Genomic DNA, 20,905 nt, shown 5'->3' with positions numbered 1-20,905 from the left:
TACTGCGTTAACTGTTTGATGGTAATAAGTCATAAATGCTTTCCTATGCTCCATAAACACAGATTCATTAGTTTGCTCATATAATATATGCTAATATAATACATATTATATTTATAAAATATAAAGGAGAAATACCTTTTTTTAAAAAAAAATTTATTTATTTATTTATTTATGGCTGTGTTGGGTCTTCGTTTCTGTGCGAGGGCTTTCTCTAGTTGCGGCAAGCGGGGGCCACTCTTCATCGCGGTGCGCGGGCCTCTCACTATCGCGGCCTCTCTTGTTGCGGAGCACAGGCTCAAGACGCGCAGGCTCAGTAACTGTGGCTCACGGGCCCAGCTGCTCTGCAGCATGTGGGATCTTCCCAGACCAGGGCTCGAACCCGTGTCCCCTGCATTGGCAGGCAGACTCTCAACCACTGTGCCACCAGGGAAGCCCTACCTTTTCTTTTTTTAAGTTAAAATAGGCTGCTTGAATCCCATACATTTTCATGATATGTGGAATAAGATTGGAATCTAGCCTGTTGTTTAATATTTGGTTATTAATTGTGTCACCAGAAATCTTGCACTGATATATAGCATCAAGTTCAGTCAGAGATCACGGATGCTATTAATTCTGTTATTACCATACATTCTTAGTCATTCATTTCAGAGGAGAGTCTAAGAAATGTTACCACGTGTCCTTGTTCCAGTTATCCTCCCTTTTAACAATTTTTACAAGGCTTTGTGAGGATTGGAGAATTCAGTATTTCCTGGATATATCATTTTTATCTTGATAATTACCAGTCTGTTGTCCTTAATACCTTTGATGTCCCCTCAAATTAAATCAATGACAAAGGAAAAACACAGCTAATATTAGCATTTCCCTTCCTGTTGTTATGCTCTGGCACTAAGTAGTCTTTCTACCAAGAAATAAATATACATACATTTGCTTCTTCATAGCCAGATTTTAAGGAGAGATGAAAGCACAAGATATGAATGCTCAAGTACAACTGTGAAATGATTTCTAACTTTATTCTACCATTTAAGAAATATGTTCTTCAAGTAAGCTTTAGTTTCAAAATAAAACATTATAGTTTTGAGTAAGCTGTGTCCCTTGGCACGAAATGAACAGACTGCAAGGACAATCCAGGCTTGGATACTGATCATAACTGAAGCAGATTATTACATAATTTAACTTGGTGACAGGAAACGATCATAAAAGTGGGCCAAATGAATATACAGGCAAAATTAAGTTTCTATTTACCTATATTATATACTAATATCTCAAATAATTTACTTGTGATTTATTTCCTGCATGAATTCACTCATGGTCTGGCAATCCATCTGGTAGCATGTTTCACGTAGATGTTAAGAGCAAAAACATTAGTTCTAGGGATTTATTCTACGGATATTCCGTAAGTAAACAAATATTCAGAGCATAAGTATGTTCCAAGAAACATTGTTTATAATAGCAAAAATAACTGGAAATAACCAGCATTTCATTAATAGGAATCAGAAAAAGAATTATGGAATAACCATATTATAGAATAGAAAAAAAAGTATATCAGTATGGGGTAAATTTATATATATACTATATATATATATATATATATATACACTATATGTAAACATATATACACTATATACACACAAACACACATATGTGCTTCTTTATATATTTATAAATATTTATATATTTGTGGAATATATCTGGAGGCATACACAGGAAACCATTAACAGTGTTTAACTTTGGGAGTAGGGTTGAGGGTAGAGCAGAGGGTGGAGAGCATATGAAAGAGGGAGAAATAGATGTACTTTTCATTTAATATTCTCTATAGTGTTTGATTATGTTTTGTACAATTAGTATACATTATTTCTAAAATGAAAGCAAATCAAAACAGAAAAAAGAAACAAAAATTAAAACAATAACTAGGAAAATAGAGCAAACATACTATGAGAGCTTAAATTCTCACTGTCAATTTTTCTTAGAGTAGACATGACCCTACTGTTTCAGTAATTTCAGAGTGATCTTACATGAAGAGCAAACAGAAGGATAACTCAATTTCCATGGGCAAAAAGGAATTTGTGAGTTGTACACTTCTAAAAAAATAAGCAAAATAATTTGTTACTCTATTCCCATCATGCACAGTGTGACCTCCCTGTCAAAGAAAGGGGAAGCCTAAAGAAACACTCAAGAAAGGGGAAGTCTAAAGAAACAGACAAGGCCACCAGCTCTGGAGCCTGTTATGAGCCACGCGTGCACTTCAGTAAAGAGGTTAGAGGTTATCAGCTTGCTAAGGCTTTTCAGCTCATGTCTGCCTTACACTGTCAGCCCCTCTCATTCCCCTATATCAAGCTAATTCTCTTTTGCCAGAAAAAAAAAAAAAGATGTAAATTATACTGGAAAAAGAGTATTTCAACATGTTTCAAAATCTAAGAATTATTAGTCTACATATTTGCTTAGCCGATAATATGGGCAAATTCGTATTGAGTGTGCAGTCTGTACCAGGAATCATTCCAAGCTCTTTCCATGTATTCATTCATTTTGGCTTTTTACAATCCTCAAAGAGAGGTACTGTTATTACAAACCTAATCATTCAATAAGAAAATCTAGGCTCAGAGAAGTTATGTAACATGTTTACCAACAAAATTGTTCTTTACCCACTCTAAAATAGAATCCCTTTTTACTACAATGTATTAAAAGTATGATGTAAAAGTAAAATAACTTTTCAAGATAAATTCATTTAAATGTATTTATTCTAAGATTGAAGATATAATGCAGATCAAACTAAATAATTCTTGCATGCTTAGCTCAATGATTAAAAGTTAGTGATTAACTTTTCATCATAAGCTATGCACACATACATATATCAATTTCTCTCCTACATTGCTAGAAATACGAAGTAGAATTATTGAAATGTTAATATTCTTTCAATTTTTTTCAACTGTTCGACCAACAAGATTGGATTAACAGTAGTCTTATCTTTTACATAATGTTTTAAAAATGAATTCTCATTAAAAAAAAAGATTTTAGCAGACAGTATTTTATAAACAGGAAAACACAGGTTAGTAAAGGCGACAACCCCTGACCACAAAGTAACTCATTAGAAGTAACCTACCTAGAATCACAAGTTATTGAATTTTTCCCTTGTGGTCACACCACAAACCATGAAAGTGTGTGGTGTACCATCTGAAACACATTAAACTTCACTGGTACTTTAAATAGTTTTCCTAAACCGTTAGCCATACAGAAATCTAATTAGTTTACTAAATGTGCATCATCCACAATCATATTTACTCAAAACTGGAAGAAGACATACAGAATACAGCAATCTCTATTAAGTTGGATGAAATTTTATATGCCATCCCCTAAAGCAGGAAATCTATCTACAACATATTTGAAAGTTGGTCATTTCCCCCATTTGAATATATTTCAGTGATTGGATGCTCTCTACTTTTAGACATAGCTTTTTCAACTTTGAAATTCTTACTGACTATAAAAGTTCTTAACGTGATTCAAAATTTGCTTCCCTAATTTTTGACCCATTTGTTCTGGTTCTTCCAAATGGAGCTATATAGTCCATTCTTTCTTTCCTGTAGCAGCCCTCCCAGTATCTGTAGACAGCCATAACATCTCACTAAGTCCTTTCCAGGTTAGTTGTTTCCAGCTGCCTCCAAGTTTCTTATAGGACTGTCTTCCAACATCTCATTGGCTGGTTAATAATATTCCTGCTGAAAGTAGTTACAGGGTGCCAGGGTTGTCTGACTATTGTAGATTATAATTTAAACATGGCTCCCCCAGCTGCCTCCATACTGTTATTAATGTAACCCAGGTCTGTGTTGTTTTTGTAGTTACTGTAGTTGCTATGGTTTAAGCAATTTGGTCACACATTTGATTGCTACTGAGTTTGGGTTAAATTAAAGTTTCAAGTTGTTTACATTAACCCCCATCAGATTATGTCTCTTTCACTCTCATTTTCAAGCTGTCACAGTACAGGTTTTCTATATTCGTTCTACCTGTACTCTTAACACAGGCAGCTTGCTGTTTTACCTTGTTTCAGCTCTGTATCATTGCATACCTGATAAGACAGCTTCCTGCTGTGTTTTCATCCAGGTCATTCATCAAAAACTGAATAGGTCAAGGACATGGACAAAGACCTTCAGCAAACCGCTATGGACCTCAGTTCAGGCAGATAAATGACAACATACACAGGGCGCACAGAAAAAGTCCAACTTAGATAAACTGCTAAAGAGAGTCAGAGAATCTTGCAAATGCTATTGCAATTTCAGCAAGTATTTGTTTTATGTTGTATGGTTTAGATTTATTTTTTAATTGTTTGGTGGGGGACTGGAGAACACCATAAACTTTCCATAATTAGAGCTGCTCAAAGAGCTATAAAACAATAATTCTATGAGGTAGGAATTATTATCTCCATACGCAGATTTAGAAACAAACCTTGGAGAGAGTCAATAACTTGATTAAGGTTACAAAGATAATAACAGAGCCAGAATTCAAACCCAGATGCAGGCCTCCAATTGTTCCAAGTAGTTCTATTAACTAAACAGTTCAGTTTTCTTCTCCTTCAGAGCCAACTATAATATCATACTTGGGAAAAGATCCCTTCCTTGAATCTGTATGGTATTCTCTACTAATAGTATCACCTCACCTTCCTCCAATATTGCCGGATGGTAGAAATCCCACATCCTTCTTATTCAACAAGAAAAAAGAATATGCAAGGGCCTGAATACATCTGTTTACATCGTATACTTCACCTGCATACTCAGAAACACATATGAAACTATTTCTATCACATGAAAGATTGAACAATATCACCATGTAGAAATCACTTTCGAAGGCAGCATCTTAGTTGAGCTATTGAATTAGTGACATTAATAGTGCTTAAGTGGATCCAACTCTCACATTAGCCTCTTTATCAAGCAAATCAGCATTAGACAATAGAGAGAATTTGGGACTTTAGTCAGAAAAGGAGAGTTCAAATCTCTCCCCAACCCTTACTAGTTCCTCAGGAGAGTATGCTAGGTCTCTTTGGGTTTCACTCTGTACTCTCTCCCAAAGTGATCTCTTCCAAAGCAATGGCTCCATTTTCCAACTCGAAGTCAGTAATTGTCTAATGTATTTCTCTAGCATGGACCTCTGTTCTGGGATTTAGCTCTGCATATTCCACTTCTCCCTGAGTCTCCACTGGAGATCTCACAATAACTTCACACTCAGCATGTCCTTAAAAAAAACTCATCATCTTCTCCCAGTCTCCAGGGATCATTATTTTAGTTCAAGGCACCACTATCTACCCATTCACTCATGCCAGAAACTTGGGTAACATCCTTGGTTCCACCTTCTGCATTCTTCATAACCAATCTCTACATCCTATAGTTCTAGTTTAAAAAAACAATTCTTAGAAGCTGTTCACTTCCCTTTGCCTCTTTTGCTCCCTCTTTGGTTCATACCACCACGTTCTTTCCCCTGAATACAGCTAAAGCTACTTAATTGGCTCCCATGTCAACTCTTTGCTGAACTCAATTCACTACAAACAGGGAGTTCCTTCTAAAATCCAAATCTCATCATGTCACTCTCTTGCTTAAAAATAATTCTATGACTTCTCATAGAAAAAAAGTTAAAATTTCTTACTGTGCCTTAGAGGGCCTGCATCACAAGCCTCATCTCCCACCACTCCCTTATTTCCAACTCTACTAGATTTCTTCTCATTTCCCCCAATTCACTACACTTTCTAATGTTGTACAGCTTATAAGGTTGTTCTTGCATTGATCTCGTGGGAATGCAGTGATGGATATATGGAATTACTTCCATTTCAGTATAAAGAATATCAGAAATAAAGGCCACTCCATCCAGACACACTGGAAAGCTGAAGGGGGCAGAGGGAGGAAATGAGGTACCAACCTGGATGAGCATCCAGCTAAACTGGCAAAGATACAGGTAATGTATGACAGCAGCCACGGCTGAACAGCTCTCCTCCGTGAGTTGGGGACTTGCATATGCAGATGCCAGAAATGCAATCTGTAAGAAACAAATACTTTTATTTTTAAATCATGTTAAAGTCAATCAAGAATATTAAGAAAATAAACCATTTTCTTATCTGAATCGATGATTCAATGACTCAAAGGGAAAAGAATTTGATTTGTTGCCCAAAATGAGATGACTAAGTCACTCTAAAAATGGTAATACACAGATTTTTATGTTTATAAGAAACAATGAATTATATGAAATTATGCTACACTCTGCATCAGACTGTCAAGAGGAAATTCTCAAAGTAAACCTTGTTCTTACAGATGGACAAAAATCATATGAAATACATTTATTTTAGTTAAGTACAAAAGAGAAAATAGAGTGGAAATACCATTCCTTGTGTAAGTCAAAGCTAATAGGAGAGAAAAGAAAGAGAAGAAAAAAGCTCTGAGTCTACCATCATCTGCATCCTCTGGTCAGGAAGTACACATATAACAAAATAGACTTAAAATAAATGTAAAATTTCAAACCCTACGGTTACCCTAATTCTTGGATTTTTATTTTGACTACCCTCAAGTCTTTCTTCAAAAGTAACACAAAGTGGCGTCTTTTCATAAAGTCTTTATAAGTGTACTTACAATAAATTTGAGCCTCTCTAATTCAGATTCTGTAATATGGATTGTGTTGAATTTATTTCCTAGTTTTGTACGAATCAACCTGAATGGTTTGCTAGGTAAAACAACAGTGTAATCCAAACTGCAATTGAATGTGTTTAGCTTTAACTATGAAACTATTTATAAATGGTATGCTAATTTAAATAACTCTTATTCTTTTCAATATTTCTTCTTTGAAGCAAATTAGTACAAGTTATTGTTTAAAACTATATTTATTTTCAGAATACAGTTTTAACACCCAAAATTCCATTCTTAAGATATGGCTTCTTCATATTTGATTATGTTTTAATCTCTTTTTCTAAATCATAAGACCAGTTACATACATACTTTTGTAAACTATGAACATTCTTCCAGAATGTTCTCTGAACTATGAGAAATGCTTCTCTCTGTATGGGAGAAGGTTGGTAAGCAAGACAGGGCTGAGCTCTCAATACACATTACTACAACAGGGATGAGCTAAGAATACTTGGAGAACCAGAGATTATGTGTCATGGGGCCTATCTAAAATTAAATTGAATTAAAATATAAATTAAATGGTTAAAGTAAAATAAAATAAGATCTCCTAGCATATTTAATTCACATATTCTTAAGGTACATAACCGAGGAAGAGAGGAAGTTTTACCATTGCTTTTTTACTCAAACACATAGAGATGATCAGGAAAAGGGTTATTTTCAGTCAGTTCTCTGGATACACTAAGTTGAACACCATAACAGAAAGCAAGGAATTTTTCAATGGTTCTCAGTCATTCATGTGTTGATTCATTCAGTAAGCAGGTGTTGGCATACCTACTATCTACAGAGCATTATGCCACCTATGCAAGATGAAGAATGTGATGGTGGAAAACTGTGTACCATGTACCAGCAAGGTGCTACATGTTTTCTCATTTTTTTTTGTTGTCCGTGTGTGCGTGCACACGTGCCACATATTAATGATGTGAAGTCATTATTGTTTTATCCCAATTTAATTAATGATGAAATAAGATCTGATACGGGAACTAACTTGTTTAAGGGTCACTGAACAAGTTTTAAAGTGGGATTCAAATCCTGGTGTTCTGATTTGAGAAGCCAGAGTTCTTTCTAGAACATCACACTGCTGCCCACCAAGCTACATCCAGCATGAGTCCTGTCTCAAAGTGCTGAAATTCTAGTTCATTGTTTCTCAATCTTTTTTAACCCATAGGCCACCAGAGGTTCACAATGGCAATAGAACATAATGCCCGTGGCAAATATAATACTACTCTTAATTCTATATTGATATAACATACGTACATCTTAACTAAAAAAATATATATATATTTCCAGACGAGAGTATCTGATATATTTTGTTAACAACTTATAAAATTCTTTCTTCTTCTGGTTGATTAGAGCTCTACTATAATAACCAAGGGAGGAAATACCTAATTTTTTTTCATTTAAAATATATAGGGGGCGGAGTCAAGACGGCGGTGTGGGAAGACGCAGAGTTAGCGTCTCCCCACACCTAGGGTGTGAGCCGGCTGCTGGTGGGGTACCCTGAGACCCAAGGAGACGGGAGGAACCCCCAAGTGAACCAGTAGGATGTGGGGGGACTGAGGGGGGGAGAAGAAGTGGAGGCCAGACAGGTTCAGCATCCCTGAGGCCAGGGAGATCAGGAGAGGCAGGCAGGTGGAACCATCCAGGAGAAGAGGGAGAGGAGTAGAGGGCAATCGCCCTGCCCACTTGGGCCCAGGGAGCCTGCTGAATTCCCAGGCTGGTACACCCCTTCCAAAGTCCCGTGCAGGCCATGTGGGTCTTGGGCCATAAGAGGGAGACCGGGGAGATCAGGAGAGGCAGGCAGGAGGGGCCCTCCTGGAGGAGCAGCAGAGGACCGGAGGGCGTTTCCCCCATCCACTCGGGCCCAGGGAGCCTGCTGAGCTCCCAGGCCAGTCCCCTGCCCTCCAAGACCCCCCACTGCCCCTGGCCGCATTGGTCCTGGGGGCATAGTAAGGAGGCCAAGGGGAGAACAGGAGAGGCAGGTGGAAGGGGCCCTCTAGACTGGAGGAGCTGGAACGGAGAGGAGGGCATTTGCCTCACCCACTTGAGCCCAGGAAGCCTGCTGGGCTCCCAGGTGAAGTCCCCCGCCCTCTGAGACCAGGGATGAGGGGCACGCCTGGGCCCCTTCTGTTCCGTTGACCCTAAGTCCCACCCCTCACAGCCCCCAGGGCTTCTTCCAGCCCTGTGGGTCCGAAGCATAGGCCCTGCCCAGGCCCAAACCTTGCCCTTGCTTAGGCCCCACCCTCCACAGCCAAGGGCTCACCGCCATTTTGTTTTCTTTTCCCTCCTCCTCTTTTTTACTACTGTGATACTGTTATACCTTCCAGTTGTTGATTCATCTATAGTTTTACTATTATATTCTTTCTAACATACCTGTTAGTTTCCTAGTATAATATATTTTTTTAACTTTGTTATTGTTCATTTTTTTTTGCCACCCCACGTGGCTTGCGGGATCTTGGTTCACGAGCCAGGGGTTGGGCAGGGTGGTAGCTCCGAGTCTGAACCACTGGACTAACAGAGAACCTCAGACCCCAGGGAATATTCATCGGAGGGAGGTCTCATGGAGGTCCTCATCTCAGCATGAAGACCCAGCTCTACCTGACAGCCTACAAACTCCAGTGTTGGAAGCCTCAGGCCAAACAACCAGTAAGACAGGAACACAATCACACTCATAAAAAAAAAAAAAAAAAAGACACGACAAAAAATTATGTCACAGATGAAGGAGCAAGTTAAAACCCTACAAGAACAAATACATGAAGACAAAATAGGCGATCTACCTGAAAAAGAATTCAGAGTAATGGCAGTAAAGATGATCCAGAATCTGGGAAATAGATGGAGGCACGAATTGAGAAAACACAAGAAATGTTTAACAACAATCTAGAGGAACTAAAGAACAAATAGAGATGAATAACACAATAACTGAAATGAAAAATACACTAGAAGGAATCAATAACAGAATAACTCAGGCAGAAGAATGAATAAGTGAGCTAGAAGACAAAATACTGAAAATAACTGCTGAGGAGCAGAATAAAGAAAAAAGAATGAAAAGAATTGAAGACAATCTCAGAGACCTCTGGGACAATACTAAACGCAACAACATTCAAATTACAGGGGTCCCAGAAGAAGAAGAGAAAAAGAAGGGGTCTGAGAAAATATTTGAAGAGATTATAGTTGAAAATGTCCCTAACATGGAAAAGGAAATAGTCACCCAAGTCCAAGAAGCACAGAGTCCCATACAGGATAAACCCTAGGAAAAACACACCAAGACACATATTAATCAAACTAACAAAAATTAAATTCAAAGAAAAAATATTAAAAGCATTAAGGGAAAAACAAAAAATAATATACCAAGGAATCCCCATAAGGTTATCAGCTGATTTTTCAGCAGAAACTCTGCAGGCCACAAGGGAGAGGCAGGATATACTTAAAGTGATGAAAGAGAAAAACCTACAACCAAGATTACTCTACCCAGCAAGGATCTCATTCAGATTCGATGGAGAAATCGAAAGCTTTTCAGACAAACAAAAGCTAAGAGAATTCAGCACCACCAAACCAGCTTTACAACAAATGCTAAAGAAAATTCTCTAGGCGGGAAACACAAGAGAAGAAAAAGACCCACAAAAACAAACCCCAAACAATTCAGAAAACGGTAATAGGAACATATATATTGACAATAACCTTGAATGTAAATGGATTAAATGCCCCAACCAAAAGACAGACTGGCTGAATGGATACAAAAACAAGACTCATATATATGCTGTCTACAAGAGACCCACTTCAGACCTAGGGACATATACAGACTGAAAGTGAGGGGATGGAAAACGATATTCCATGCAAATGGAAATCAAAAACAGATGGAGTAGCAATACTCATATCAGATAAAATTAGGCTTTAAAATAATGTTACAAGAGACAAGGAAGGACACTACATAATGATCAAGGGATCAATCCAAGAATTGATATAACAATTACAAATGTTTATGCACCCAACATAGGAGCACCTCAATACATAAAGCAAATGCTAACAACCACAAAAGGAGAAATCGACAGTAACACAGTAATAGTAGGGGACTTTAACACCCCACTTACACCAATGGATAGATCATCCAAACAGAAAATAAATAAGGAAACACAAGCTTTAAATGACACAATAGACCAGATAGACTTAATTGATATTTATAGGACATTCTACCCGAAAGTGGCAGAATACACTTTCTTCTCAAGTGCACATGGAACATTCTCCAGGATAGATCACATCTTGGGTCACAAATCAAGCCTCGGAAAATTTAAGAAAACTGAAATCGTATCAAGTATCTTTTTTGACCACAACACTATGAGATTGGAAGTCAATTGCAGGAAAAAAACTGTAAAAAACACAAATACATGGAGGCTAAACAGTGCATTACTAAATAACCAAGAGATCACTCAAGAAATCACAGAAGAAATTAAACAATACATAGAAACAAATGACAATGAAAACAGCACGACCCAAAACCTATGGGATGCAGCAAAAGCAGTTCTGAGGGAAGTTTATAGCAATTCAATCTCACAACAAGAAACAAGAAAAATCTCAAATAAACAATGCAACCCTGCACTTAAAACAACTAGAGAAAGAAGAATAAAGAAAACACAAAGTCAGGAGAAGGAAAGAAATCATAAAGATCAGAGCAGAAATAAATGAAATAGAAACAAAGAAAACAATAGCAAAGATCAATAAAACTAAAAGCTTGTTCTTTGAGAAGATAAAACTGATAAACCCGTAGCCAGACTCATCAAGAAAAAAAGGGAGAGGATGCAAATCAATAAAATTAGAAATGAAAATGAAAATGAAATGAAAATGAAAATAAAAATCACAACTGACACCGCAGAAATACAAAGGATTATAAGAGATGACTACAAACAACTATATGCCAATAAAATGGACAACCATGAAGAAATGGACAAATTCTTGGAAAGGTACAATTTTCCAAGACTGAACCAGGAAGACTTAGAAAATATTAACAGACCTATCACAAGTAATGACATTGAAATCTTATTGAAAAATCTTCCAACAAAGGTCCAGAACCAGATGGCTTCACAGGTGAATTCTATTAAACATTCAGAGAAGAGCTAACACCCATCCTTCTCAAACTCTTCCAAAAAATTGCAGAGGGAGAAACACTCCCAAATTCATTCTAGGAAGCCACCATCACCCTGATACCAAAACCAGAAAACGATATCACAAAAAAAGAAAATTATAGACCAATATCACTGATGAACATAGATGCAAAAATCCTCAACAAAATACTAGCAAACAGAATCCAACAACACATTAAAAGGATCATACACCATGATCAAGTGGGATTTATCCCAGGGATGCAAGGATTCTTCAATATACGCAAATCAATCAATGTGATACACCACATTAACAAATTAAGGAAAAAAAACCATATGATCATCTCAACAGATGCAGAAAAAGCTTTTGACAAAATTCAACACCATTTATGATAAAAACTCTCCAGAAAATGAGCATAGAGGGAACCTACCTCAACATAATAAAGACCATATATGACAAACCCGGAGCAAGCATCATACTCAATGGTGAAAAACTGAAAGCATTTCCACTAAGATCAGGAACAAGACAAGGATGTCCACTCTCACCACTCCTATTCAACATAGTTTTGGAAGTCCTAACCACGGCAATCAGAGAAGAAAAAGAAATAAAGGGGATACAAATCGGAAAAGAAGAAGTAAAACTGTCACTGTTTGCTGATGACATGATACTATACATAGAAAATCCTAAAGATGACACCAGAAAACTATGAGAACTAATCAATGAATTTGGTAAGGTTGCAGGATACAAAATTAATGCACAGAAATCTCTGGCATTCCCATACACCAACAACGAAAGATCAGAAAGAGAAATTAAGGAAACAATCCCATTTACCATTGCAACAAAAAGAATAAAATACCTAGGAATAAACCTGCCTAAGGAGGTGAAAGACTTGTACTCAGAAAACTATAAAACACTGATGAAAGAAATCAAAGATGACATAAACAGATGGAGAAATATACCATGTTCTTGGATGGGAAGAATTAATATTGTGAAAATGACGACCCTACCCAAAGCAATCTACAGATTCAATGCAATCCCTATCAAACTACCAATGGTATTCTCCACAGAATTAGAACAAAAAATTTTACAATTCGTATGGAAACACAAAAGACCCTGAATAGCCAAAGAAATCTTGAGAAAGAAAAATGGAGTTGGCGGAATCAGGCTCCCTGACATCAAACTATACCACAAAGCTACAGTAATCAAAACAGTATGGTGTGGCACAAAAACAGAATATAGATCAATGGTACTGGGCAGAATGCCCAGAGATAAACCCATGCACATATGGTCACCTAATTTATGACAAAGGAGGCAAGGACATAAAATGGAGAAAAGACAGCCTGTTCAATAAGTGGTGGTGGGAAAACTGGACAGCTACATGTAAAAGAATGAAATTAGAACACTACCTAACACCATACACAAAAATAAACTCCAAATGGATTAAAGACCTAAATGTAAGACCAGACACTATAAAACTCTTAGAGGAAAACATAGGAAAAACACTCTTTGACATAAACCACAGCAAGATCTTTTTTGACCCACCTCCTAGAGAAATGGGAATAAAAACAAAAATAAACAAATGGGACTTACTTACTTAAACTTAAAAGCTTTTGCACAGCAAAGGAAACCATAAACAAGACAAAAAGACAACCCTCAGAATGGGAGAAAATATTTGCAAATGAAACAACAGACAAAGGATTAATCTCCAAAATATAGAAACAGCTCATGGAGCTCAAAATCAAAAAGACAAACAATCCAATTAAAAAATGGGCAGAAGACCTAAATAGACATTTCACCAAGGAGGACATACAGATGGCCAAGAGGCACATGAAAAGATGCTCAACATCACTAATTATTAGAGAAATGCAAATCAAAACTACAATGAGGTATCACCTCACGCCGGTCAGAATGGCCATTATCAAAAAAGCTAGAAACAATAAATGCTGGAAAGGGTGTGGTGAAAAGGGAACCCTCCTGCACTGTTGGTGGGAATGTAAATTGATACAGCTACAATGGAAAACAGTATGTAGGTTCCTTAAAAAACTAAAAATAGAACTACCGTATGACCCAGCAATCCCATTACTGGGCATATATCCTGAGAAAACCATAATTCAAAAAGAGACATGTAGCACAATATTCACTGCAGCACTATTTACAATAGTCAGAACATGGAACCAACCTAAATGTCCATCGGCAGATGAATGGACAAAGAAGACGTGGCACATATATACAATGGAATATTATTCAGCCATAAAAAGAAACGAAATTGAGTTATTTGTAGTGAGGTGGATGGACCTAGAGTCTGTCATACATAGTGAAGTAAGTCAGAAAGAGAAAAACAAATACCGTATGGTAACGCATACATATGGAATAAAAAAAAAAAATGGTACTGATGAACCTAGTTGCAGGGCAGGAATAAAGATGCAGACATAGAGAATGGACCTGAGGACACGGGATGGGAGGGGGAAGCTGGGGCGAAGTGAGAGTAGCATCAACACATCGACACTACCGAACATAAAATAGTTAGCTAGTGGGAAGCAGTGGCATAGCACAGGGAGATCAGCTCTGTGCTTTGCGATGACCTAGAGGAGTGGGATAAGAAGGATAGGAGGGAGCCTCAAGAGGGAGGGGATATGGGGACATATGTATGCATATGGCTGATGCACTTTGGTGTACAACAGAAGCTAACACAGTATTGTGAAGCAGTTATGCTCCAATAAAGATCTATTAAAAAAATTTCAGATACAAGAGACAACATTACATACTATTTACTGCTGGACAAAACTGTAATAAAGATATAAAAACATAAAAAAAAATATAGCACGTGTCTCTTCTTACTTGGGCTAAATAATAACGAATAATAAAAATTGGTTTTCCTATAAACCTCAATTCTCAGTACTCCTTAATATACACTCCCCACCCCTCCCCGACACTTTACTATGGACATTCTCACTCCTCTCTCTATGAAATGCCCTTCTCTCTATTCTCCATATTACCCAAAACCTACTCAGTTTTTACAGGAGCAGTTCAAATTCCACCTGCTTACTCTGATCATGACAGACTCCTAGACTTTCCTATTTTTCAGAGTGTTAACAGCACGTGTTGTCGAGTATTTATAATGGGCCAAATGTTGTCCTTTCTAATAGGAGAGTGCGTATGGGTGAAGCCAGACACACACATGATGCAATAAAATGTAACAGGTGTTGTAATAGAATATGGGGTAAAATATCAGGGGAATGTAAAGTCAAGATTGAGTAGTTCTGCTTGTGGAAGTCAAAGAAATATTCAAAGAAACAGAATTGCAGTGGCTTTGTCTACAAGTCCCATCTGCCCCACCTTCTCTTCCTAAGCTTACCCTCCACAGGACCCTGCATACTCCAAACCTGCTACTCTAATTGCATTGACTGCCATTCCCTAAAACACGTTCCATCATCTCTCAACGCTCTGCCTTTGTTCTTTGTCTTCCGTTTTGCTAGAATTGTTTCTTATCTTTCTCTGTTGAAAGTCCATTTTTCAAGGTGTGGTTGAAATTTCAAGTCTGTCATGAATATATGGCTATTGCTTTCAACCATAAATAACCCTTCTCTCCTCTGAATTTTTAAAACAGGATTTTATGAACATAAGGATTGATTTTCCTATCCAGTTCTCCCAATTCTTATATAAAAATCAGCCTTAATCTCTTAGAAAACTGTCAACTCCTTAAAGGCAACAATTCAATCGTATTCTCTAGTATTATTATTTTGAACTACATTTTTTTAAGAAGGAAAACATAGCAAGTATTCAGTATCCCCTACAGACCCTATCATGATTTTGAGCATAGTAAGTGTTATTTTAAACAGTGTTACTGAAATATGATTGACAGACAATACATAATGGCACATATTTAAAGTGTATGATTTTGACACATAGATACTCCCGTGAAACCATCCTCACAATCAAGATAATTAACGTATACATCATCCCCAAAGCTTCATCATGACCTTTGCAGTACCCCCCCTGCACCACCACCACTTCTCACTTCCCCAGACAACCTGTTTTCTGTCACTACACATTAGCTTCATTTACTAGAATTGCATGCAAATAGAATCATAAGTACTTTTTTCTCTAGTTTATTTCATTTAGCATAATTATTTTGAAATTCATCCAAAATAATGTATCAATGGTTCATTCTCTTTTTATTGTTGAATAGTTTTCTAATTACATATCCTTTCACCTGTTGATGTGTATTTGGGTTGTTTCCAGTTTTTGGCTTTTACAAAGAAAGCTGCTATGAACGTACAAGTCTTTGTATGGACATATGCTTTCATTTATCTTGAGTAAATACCTAGGAGAGGAATGGCTGGATCATATGGTAAGTGTGTATTTAATATTTTAAGAAACTGATCAATTATTTTCCCAAAGTGGTTGTAATATTTTACATTCCCATGAGAAATGTATGTATCCAGATATTCCACATTCTCACTAAAACTCGCAATGGTTAGCTTTTAAAATTTTAGCCTTTCTAATAGGTACACAGAAGTTCCTCAGTGTGGTTTTAATTTGCATTTTCCTAATCAGCAATGACGTTGATCATTTTTTCATGTGTTTATTTGCAATCCATATCTCTTCTTTGAAGAAATTCCCACTTACCTCTTTTGCCCACTTTTAAAGTTGGTTTGTTTTTCTGTGATTGAGTTTTATGAGTTCTTTCTATATTCATGATAAAAGCCTTTCATCATATACTTGTTTGAAAATATTTTCTCCAAGTCTGTGACTTGTGTTCTCATTCTCTAAACACTGTCTTTTGAAAAACAACTTTTTAACATGGATGAAACCCAATTACGAATTGTGTCATACATTTTTGACCTTTTATAGATTATACTTTTGGTATCATATCTAAGGAAATTTTGCCTAATTCAAATTCACAAAGGTTTTCTCATATGTTTCCTAGAAGTTTTATAGTTTTCGGTTTTAAAATTCGGTCTTTGATTAATTTTGAGGTATTCTGAATACAACGCAAAGTATGGTCCAAAGCTTTTTGTTCTGCAGGTGGATAACCACTTTTTTCAGTGTAATTTTTTTGAAACACTACCCTTTCTCTACTGAATTGTCTTTGCATATTTTCCTATATACATGGGGATCTATTTCTAAACTCTCTAATCTTTTCCATTCATCAGTTTGTCTATGTTTACACAATACTACGTCATCTTGATTACTGTAGCTGTAATTCTTGAAAACAGGTAGTGCTAGACTCTAGTTTCTTCTTCTTTTTCAAAGTTGTTTGGGTTATTCCAAGTCATTTGCATTCCATATGAATTTTAGAACCAGGTATTCAATTTCTACAAAAAAGTCCTGCTGGGGTTCTGATTGGGACTGTGTTGAATCTCAATCTGGGGAGAATTGACATGTTAACAATATTGACTCTTGAGCCTCATGAACATTTTATCTTTCCATTTATTTAGGTCTTTTCTAATTTCTCTCCGGAGTGTTCCGTAATTTTCCACGCACACGTCCTTCATATATTTTAAAAAATATTCATCCCTAAGTATTTTATATTTTGCTGTTATTATAAATGGTATTTCATTAAGCTTTAATTTCTGATTGTTCATTGCTAGTGTATTGACTGTACATATTAATTAATTTTGTATATTGACTTTATATATTGTATTGATTGTAAGTATTGATTGCATATTGATTTTGTATATATATTCTGCAAACTTATAGAACCACTTAACTAGTTTGAATAGTTCTTCTGTAGAAAACATTATATTTTCTACATAAAGGATCTCTGAATAAAGGAAATTTTACTTATTTTTTTAAAATCAGAATGGCTTTAAGTTCTTTTTCTTGCCTTACTATACTCACTGGATATAGACAGACAGATAGATAGATAGATAGATAGATAGATAGATAGATAGATAGATACAAATACAGATATAGTGTATATATACACACAAAGGTGGTGAAAATGAACATCCTTGTTTTACTTCTCATCTCTTAAGGCTAAACATTTGGTTTTTCACCATTAAGTATTTTTATGAGCTGAACTGTGTCCTCCCAAAATGCGTATGTCGAAGTACCAAAGTCCAGTATCTCAGAATGTAATTATATTCAAATATGATGTCATTAAAGAGGTAATTAAGTTAAAATGAGGTGTTGAGGGTGGGACCTAACCTAATATGAATGGTGTCCTTATAAGAAGTGAAAATTTTGGATACAGCAATCCAGACATACAGAGGAAAAAATCATATGAAGACAAAGGAGAAAGATGAACATCTAAAAAGCAAGAAAAGAGGGGTCAAAATGAAATCAACCTTGCCAATACCTTGATCTCAGACTTCAGACTCCAGAACTGTGAGAGAATAAATGTCTGCTATTTAAACCATCTGGTCTGTGATTTTGTAATGGAAGCCCCAACAAATTAAAACAAGTATGAGGTTAGCTATGTTTTTTTTTCTGTAGATGCCCTTATCAGGTTGAGAAAGTTCCCCCCTCTATTCCTCCTTTGTTGGGAGTTTTTATCAGAAATGGATATTGAATTTTGACAAAGCTATTTCTCTATTGAGATATTGAAGAATATTACTCTATTTTTGTTCGTTAATGATAAATTACATTGATTGAGACTTGAATATTAGACCAACCTTGCATTACTGGGATAGTTATCACTTTACTGTGATGTATTATCCTTTTGATTTGCTAAAATTGTATTAAGAATGTCTGCATCAATGTTCATAAGGAACATTGGTTGATAGTTTTCTTTTCTTGTAATATCTTTGTTTCATTTTGGTATCAGGATAACATTGGCTTCAGAGAGTAAGTTGGGAATCATTTCCTCCTTTTAAATTTTCTTAAAGAATTTGTGTAGAATTGGTATTTTTTCTTCCTTAAATGTTTGAGAAAATTTACCAGTAAAACCATCTCTGGACTACAATTTTCTTAGTGGGAAGATTTTTAAATATAAATTCAACTTCTTTAATAGACATAGAGATATTCAGGTAATCTATTTCTTCTTGAATGAATTTTGGTAATTTGTGTCTTTTAAAAAATTTGTCCATTTCACCACAATTGGCAAATCTATTGATGTAAAGTCATGTATGATATTTCCTTATTATCTTTTTAAGATCTTTCCTGTAGTGATGTCATTTCTCTCTTTCCTCATATTGGTAATTTGGATCTACTTTCTTTTTTTCTCCGATCATTCTGGCTAAAGGTTGATAATTTTATTGATCTTCTTAAAGAACTGGATCTTGGTTTCACTGATTTTCTTCTGTATTGTTTTCCTGCTTTCTATTTCAGTAATTTCTGTTCTCCTCTTTATCATTTATTTATTATTTATTTTGAGTTTAAAAATTGTTTTTCTTTTTATGCAATCATATATTTTTTAATATAGGCATTTAGTTCTTTAAATTTCCTCTTAATATTGCTTTAACAGAATCCTTCAAATTTTGTTATATTGTGTTTTCATTTTCATTCAGTTCAAAATACTCTGAAATTTTCATACTGATTTCTTTTTTGACCTATGAATTATTTTAAAGTAAGCTATTTAGTTTCCAAATATTTGAGGATGTTCCATCAATCTTTCTGTTGTTGATTTCTAATTTAATTCCATTGTGGTCACAGGACGTGTTCTGTATGACTCCAATCATTTTAAATTTACTAGCCTATATTCCACATGCACTTGATAAAAATGTATATTCTACTGTTGCTGGGCAAAGTGTTCTATAAATCTCAATTAGGTCAAGTTGGATGATAACATTTTAAAGATATTCTATATTCTTACTGATTTTCTGGGGTTTTTTTCTTTCAGTTATTAAAGAGAGGTCTTTAAATTACCAACTGTAATTGTGAATTTGTCAATTTTTCCTTGTAATTCTGTCAGTTTTACATGGTATATTTGGAAGCTCTGTTATTAAGTACCTGAATATTTAGAATTACTATATCCTCTCAATAAACTGACCCTTTTATTATTATGGAATAAACTTCTTTCTCTCTTATATTATTCTTTGCTCTGAAATCTACTTTGATGTTAATATAGTCAATCCAATTTTTTTCCATCTTTTTACTTTTAACCTAAATATATGTGGCTTTACATTTGAAGTATGCTTCTTGCAGGCAGCATATAGCTGTGCCCTGCTTTTTATTCATTTTGAAAAATCTCCATTTAAACAGCATATTTAGGACCACTTGCATTTAATGTGATTTTGTGGGCTAAAGTTTAAATCTATCATCTTGTTATTTGATTTTTAGTTGTCACATCTGTGAAAATTATCTGGTGATAATTTTAGCTTCAGTATATGTGAAAACATCTTTACTTTGAAAGATATTTTGGTTAACAGGTTTTTTTCTCCTTCAGTACTTAAGCATAGTTTCTACTATCTCCTCACTTACATGATTTCTGACAAGAAATCTGTTGTATGGAATTATTTTTTTGTAATTTTTGTTGCTTTTAATATTTTCTCTTTATCACTGGTTTTAAGCAATTTGATCATGACGTGCCTTGGTACAGTTTCTTTATGTTTCTTCTGTTTGTGATTCATTGCAGTTCTTTCAACTTCTTGAATCTGTAGGTTTACACTTTCAACAAATTTGAAAATTTGTAAATCATTATTTTTTCAAATGCTTTTCCCCACGTCCTCTGCATATCTTCACAGTTCTTTTTTATAGTTTTTTCTTCTCCAGTACTCACTCTGTCCTGCAAACTCTAGCTGCCTTGGTTTCCCAAGACTCCCATCTTGTCTCCTTAACTCTGTGGGTCTGGGAGGAGTGGCCAAGATGATGGAGTAGGAAGACCCTGAGCTCACCTCCTCCCATGGGCACACCAAAATTACAACAATCTACACAGTTACTATTGATGAGAAAGGCTAGAAGACTAGCAGAAAAGATCTTCTACAACTAAAGACAGGAAGAAGGAACAACATCGAGGTGGGAAGGAGGGGCGGAGCTACATACTCTCAGGTGGGCAACACACATGGAAGAGGATAATTACAATTGCAGAGGTTCTCCCCAAGGAGCAAGGGGTCTAAGCCCCACACAGGGCTCCTCAGCCCAGGGGGTCCTGCACTGGGAAGAAAGACCTCAGAATGTTTGGCTTTGAGGGCCAGCAGGGCTTAATTTTAAGAGTCCCAGAGGGCCGTGGTAAATAGAGACTTCACTACTAAAGGGTGCACACAAAATCTCATATGCTC

At 36.0% G+C, this 20,905-nt stretch overlaps 1 protein-coding gene across 1 annotated transcript in view; it reads right to left on the bottom strand.

Annotated features, from left to right (window-relative positions):
* ADGRV1 (adhesion G protein-coupled receptor V1) overlaps positions 1–20,905 on the bottom strand; it is a 560,722-nt gene that overhangs the window by 182,058 nt on the left and 357,759 nt on the right. The window contains exon 84 of the mRNA XM_061188957.1: positions 5,896–6,012. Within this exon, the coding sequence (XP_061044940.1) occupies positions 5,896–6,012 (117 nt within the window). The remainder of the gene's footprint in view (positions 1–5,895; positions 6,013–20,905) is intronic.

The sequence above is a fragment of the Eubalaena glacialis genome, chromosome 4 (genome assembly GCF_028564815.1).
Source record: "Eubalaena glacialis isolate mEubGla1 chromosome 4, mEubGla1.1.hap2.+ XY, whole genome shotgun sequence".
NCBI classification, from domain to species: domain Eukaryota; kingdom Metazoa; phylum Chordata; class Mammalia; order Artiodactyla; family Balaenidae; genus Eubalaena; species Eubalaena glacialis.
The sequence above is the reverse complement of the archived record's forward strand: the minus strand, read 5'-3'. Positions and strand labels throughout refer to the sequence as shown.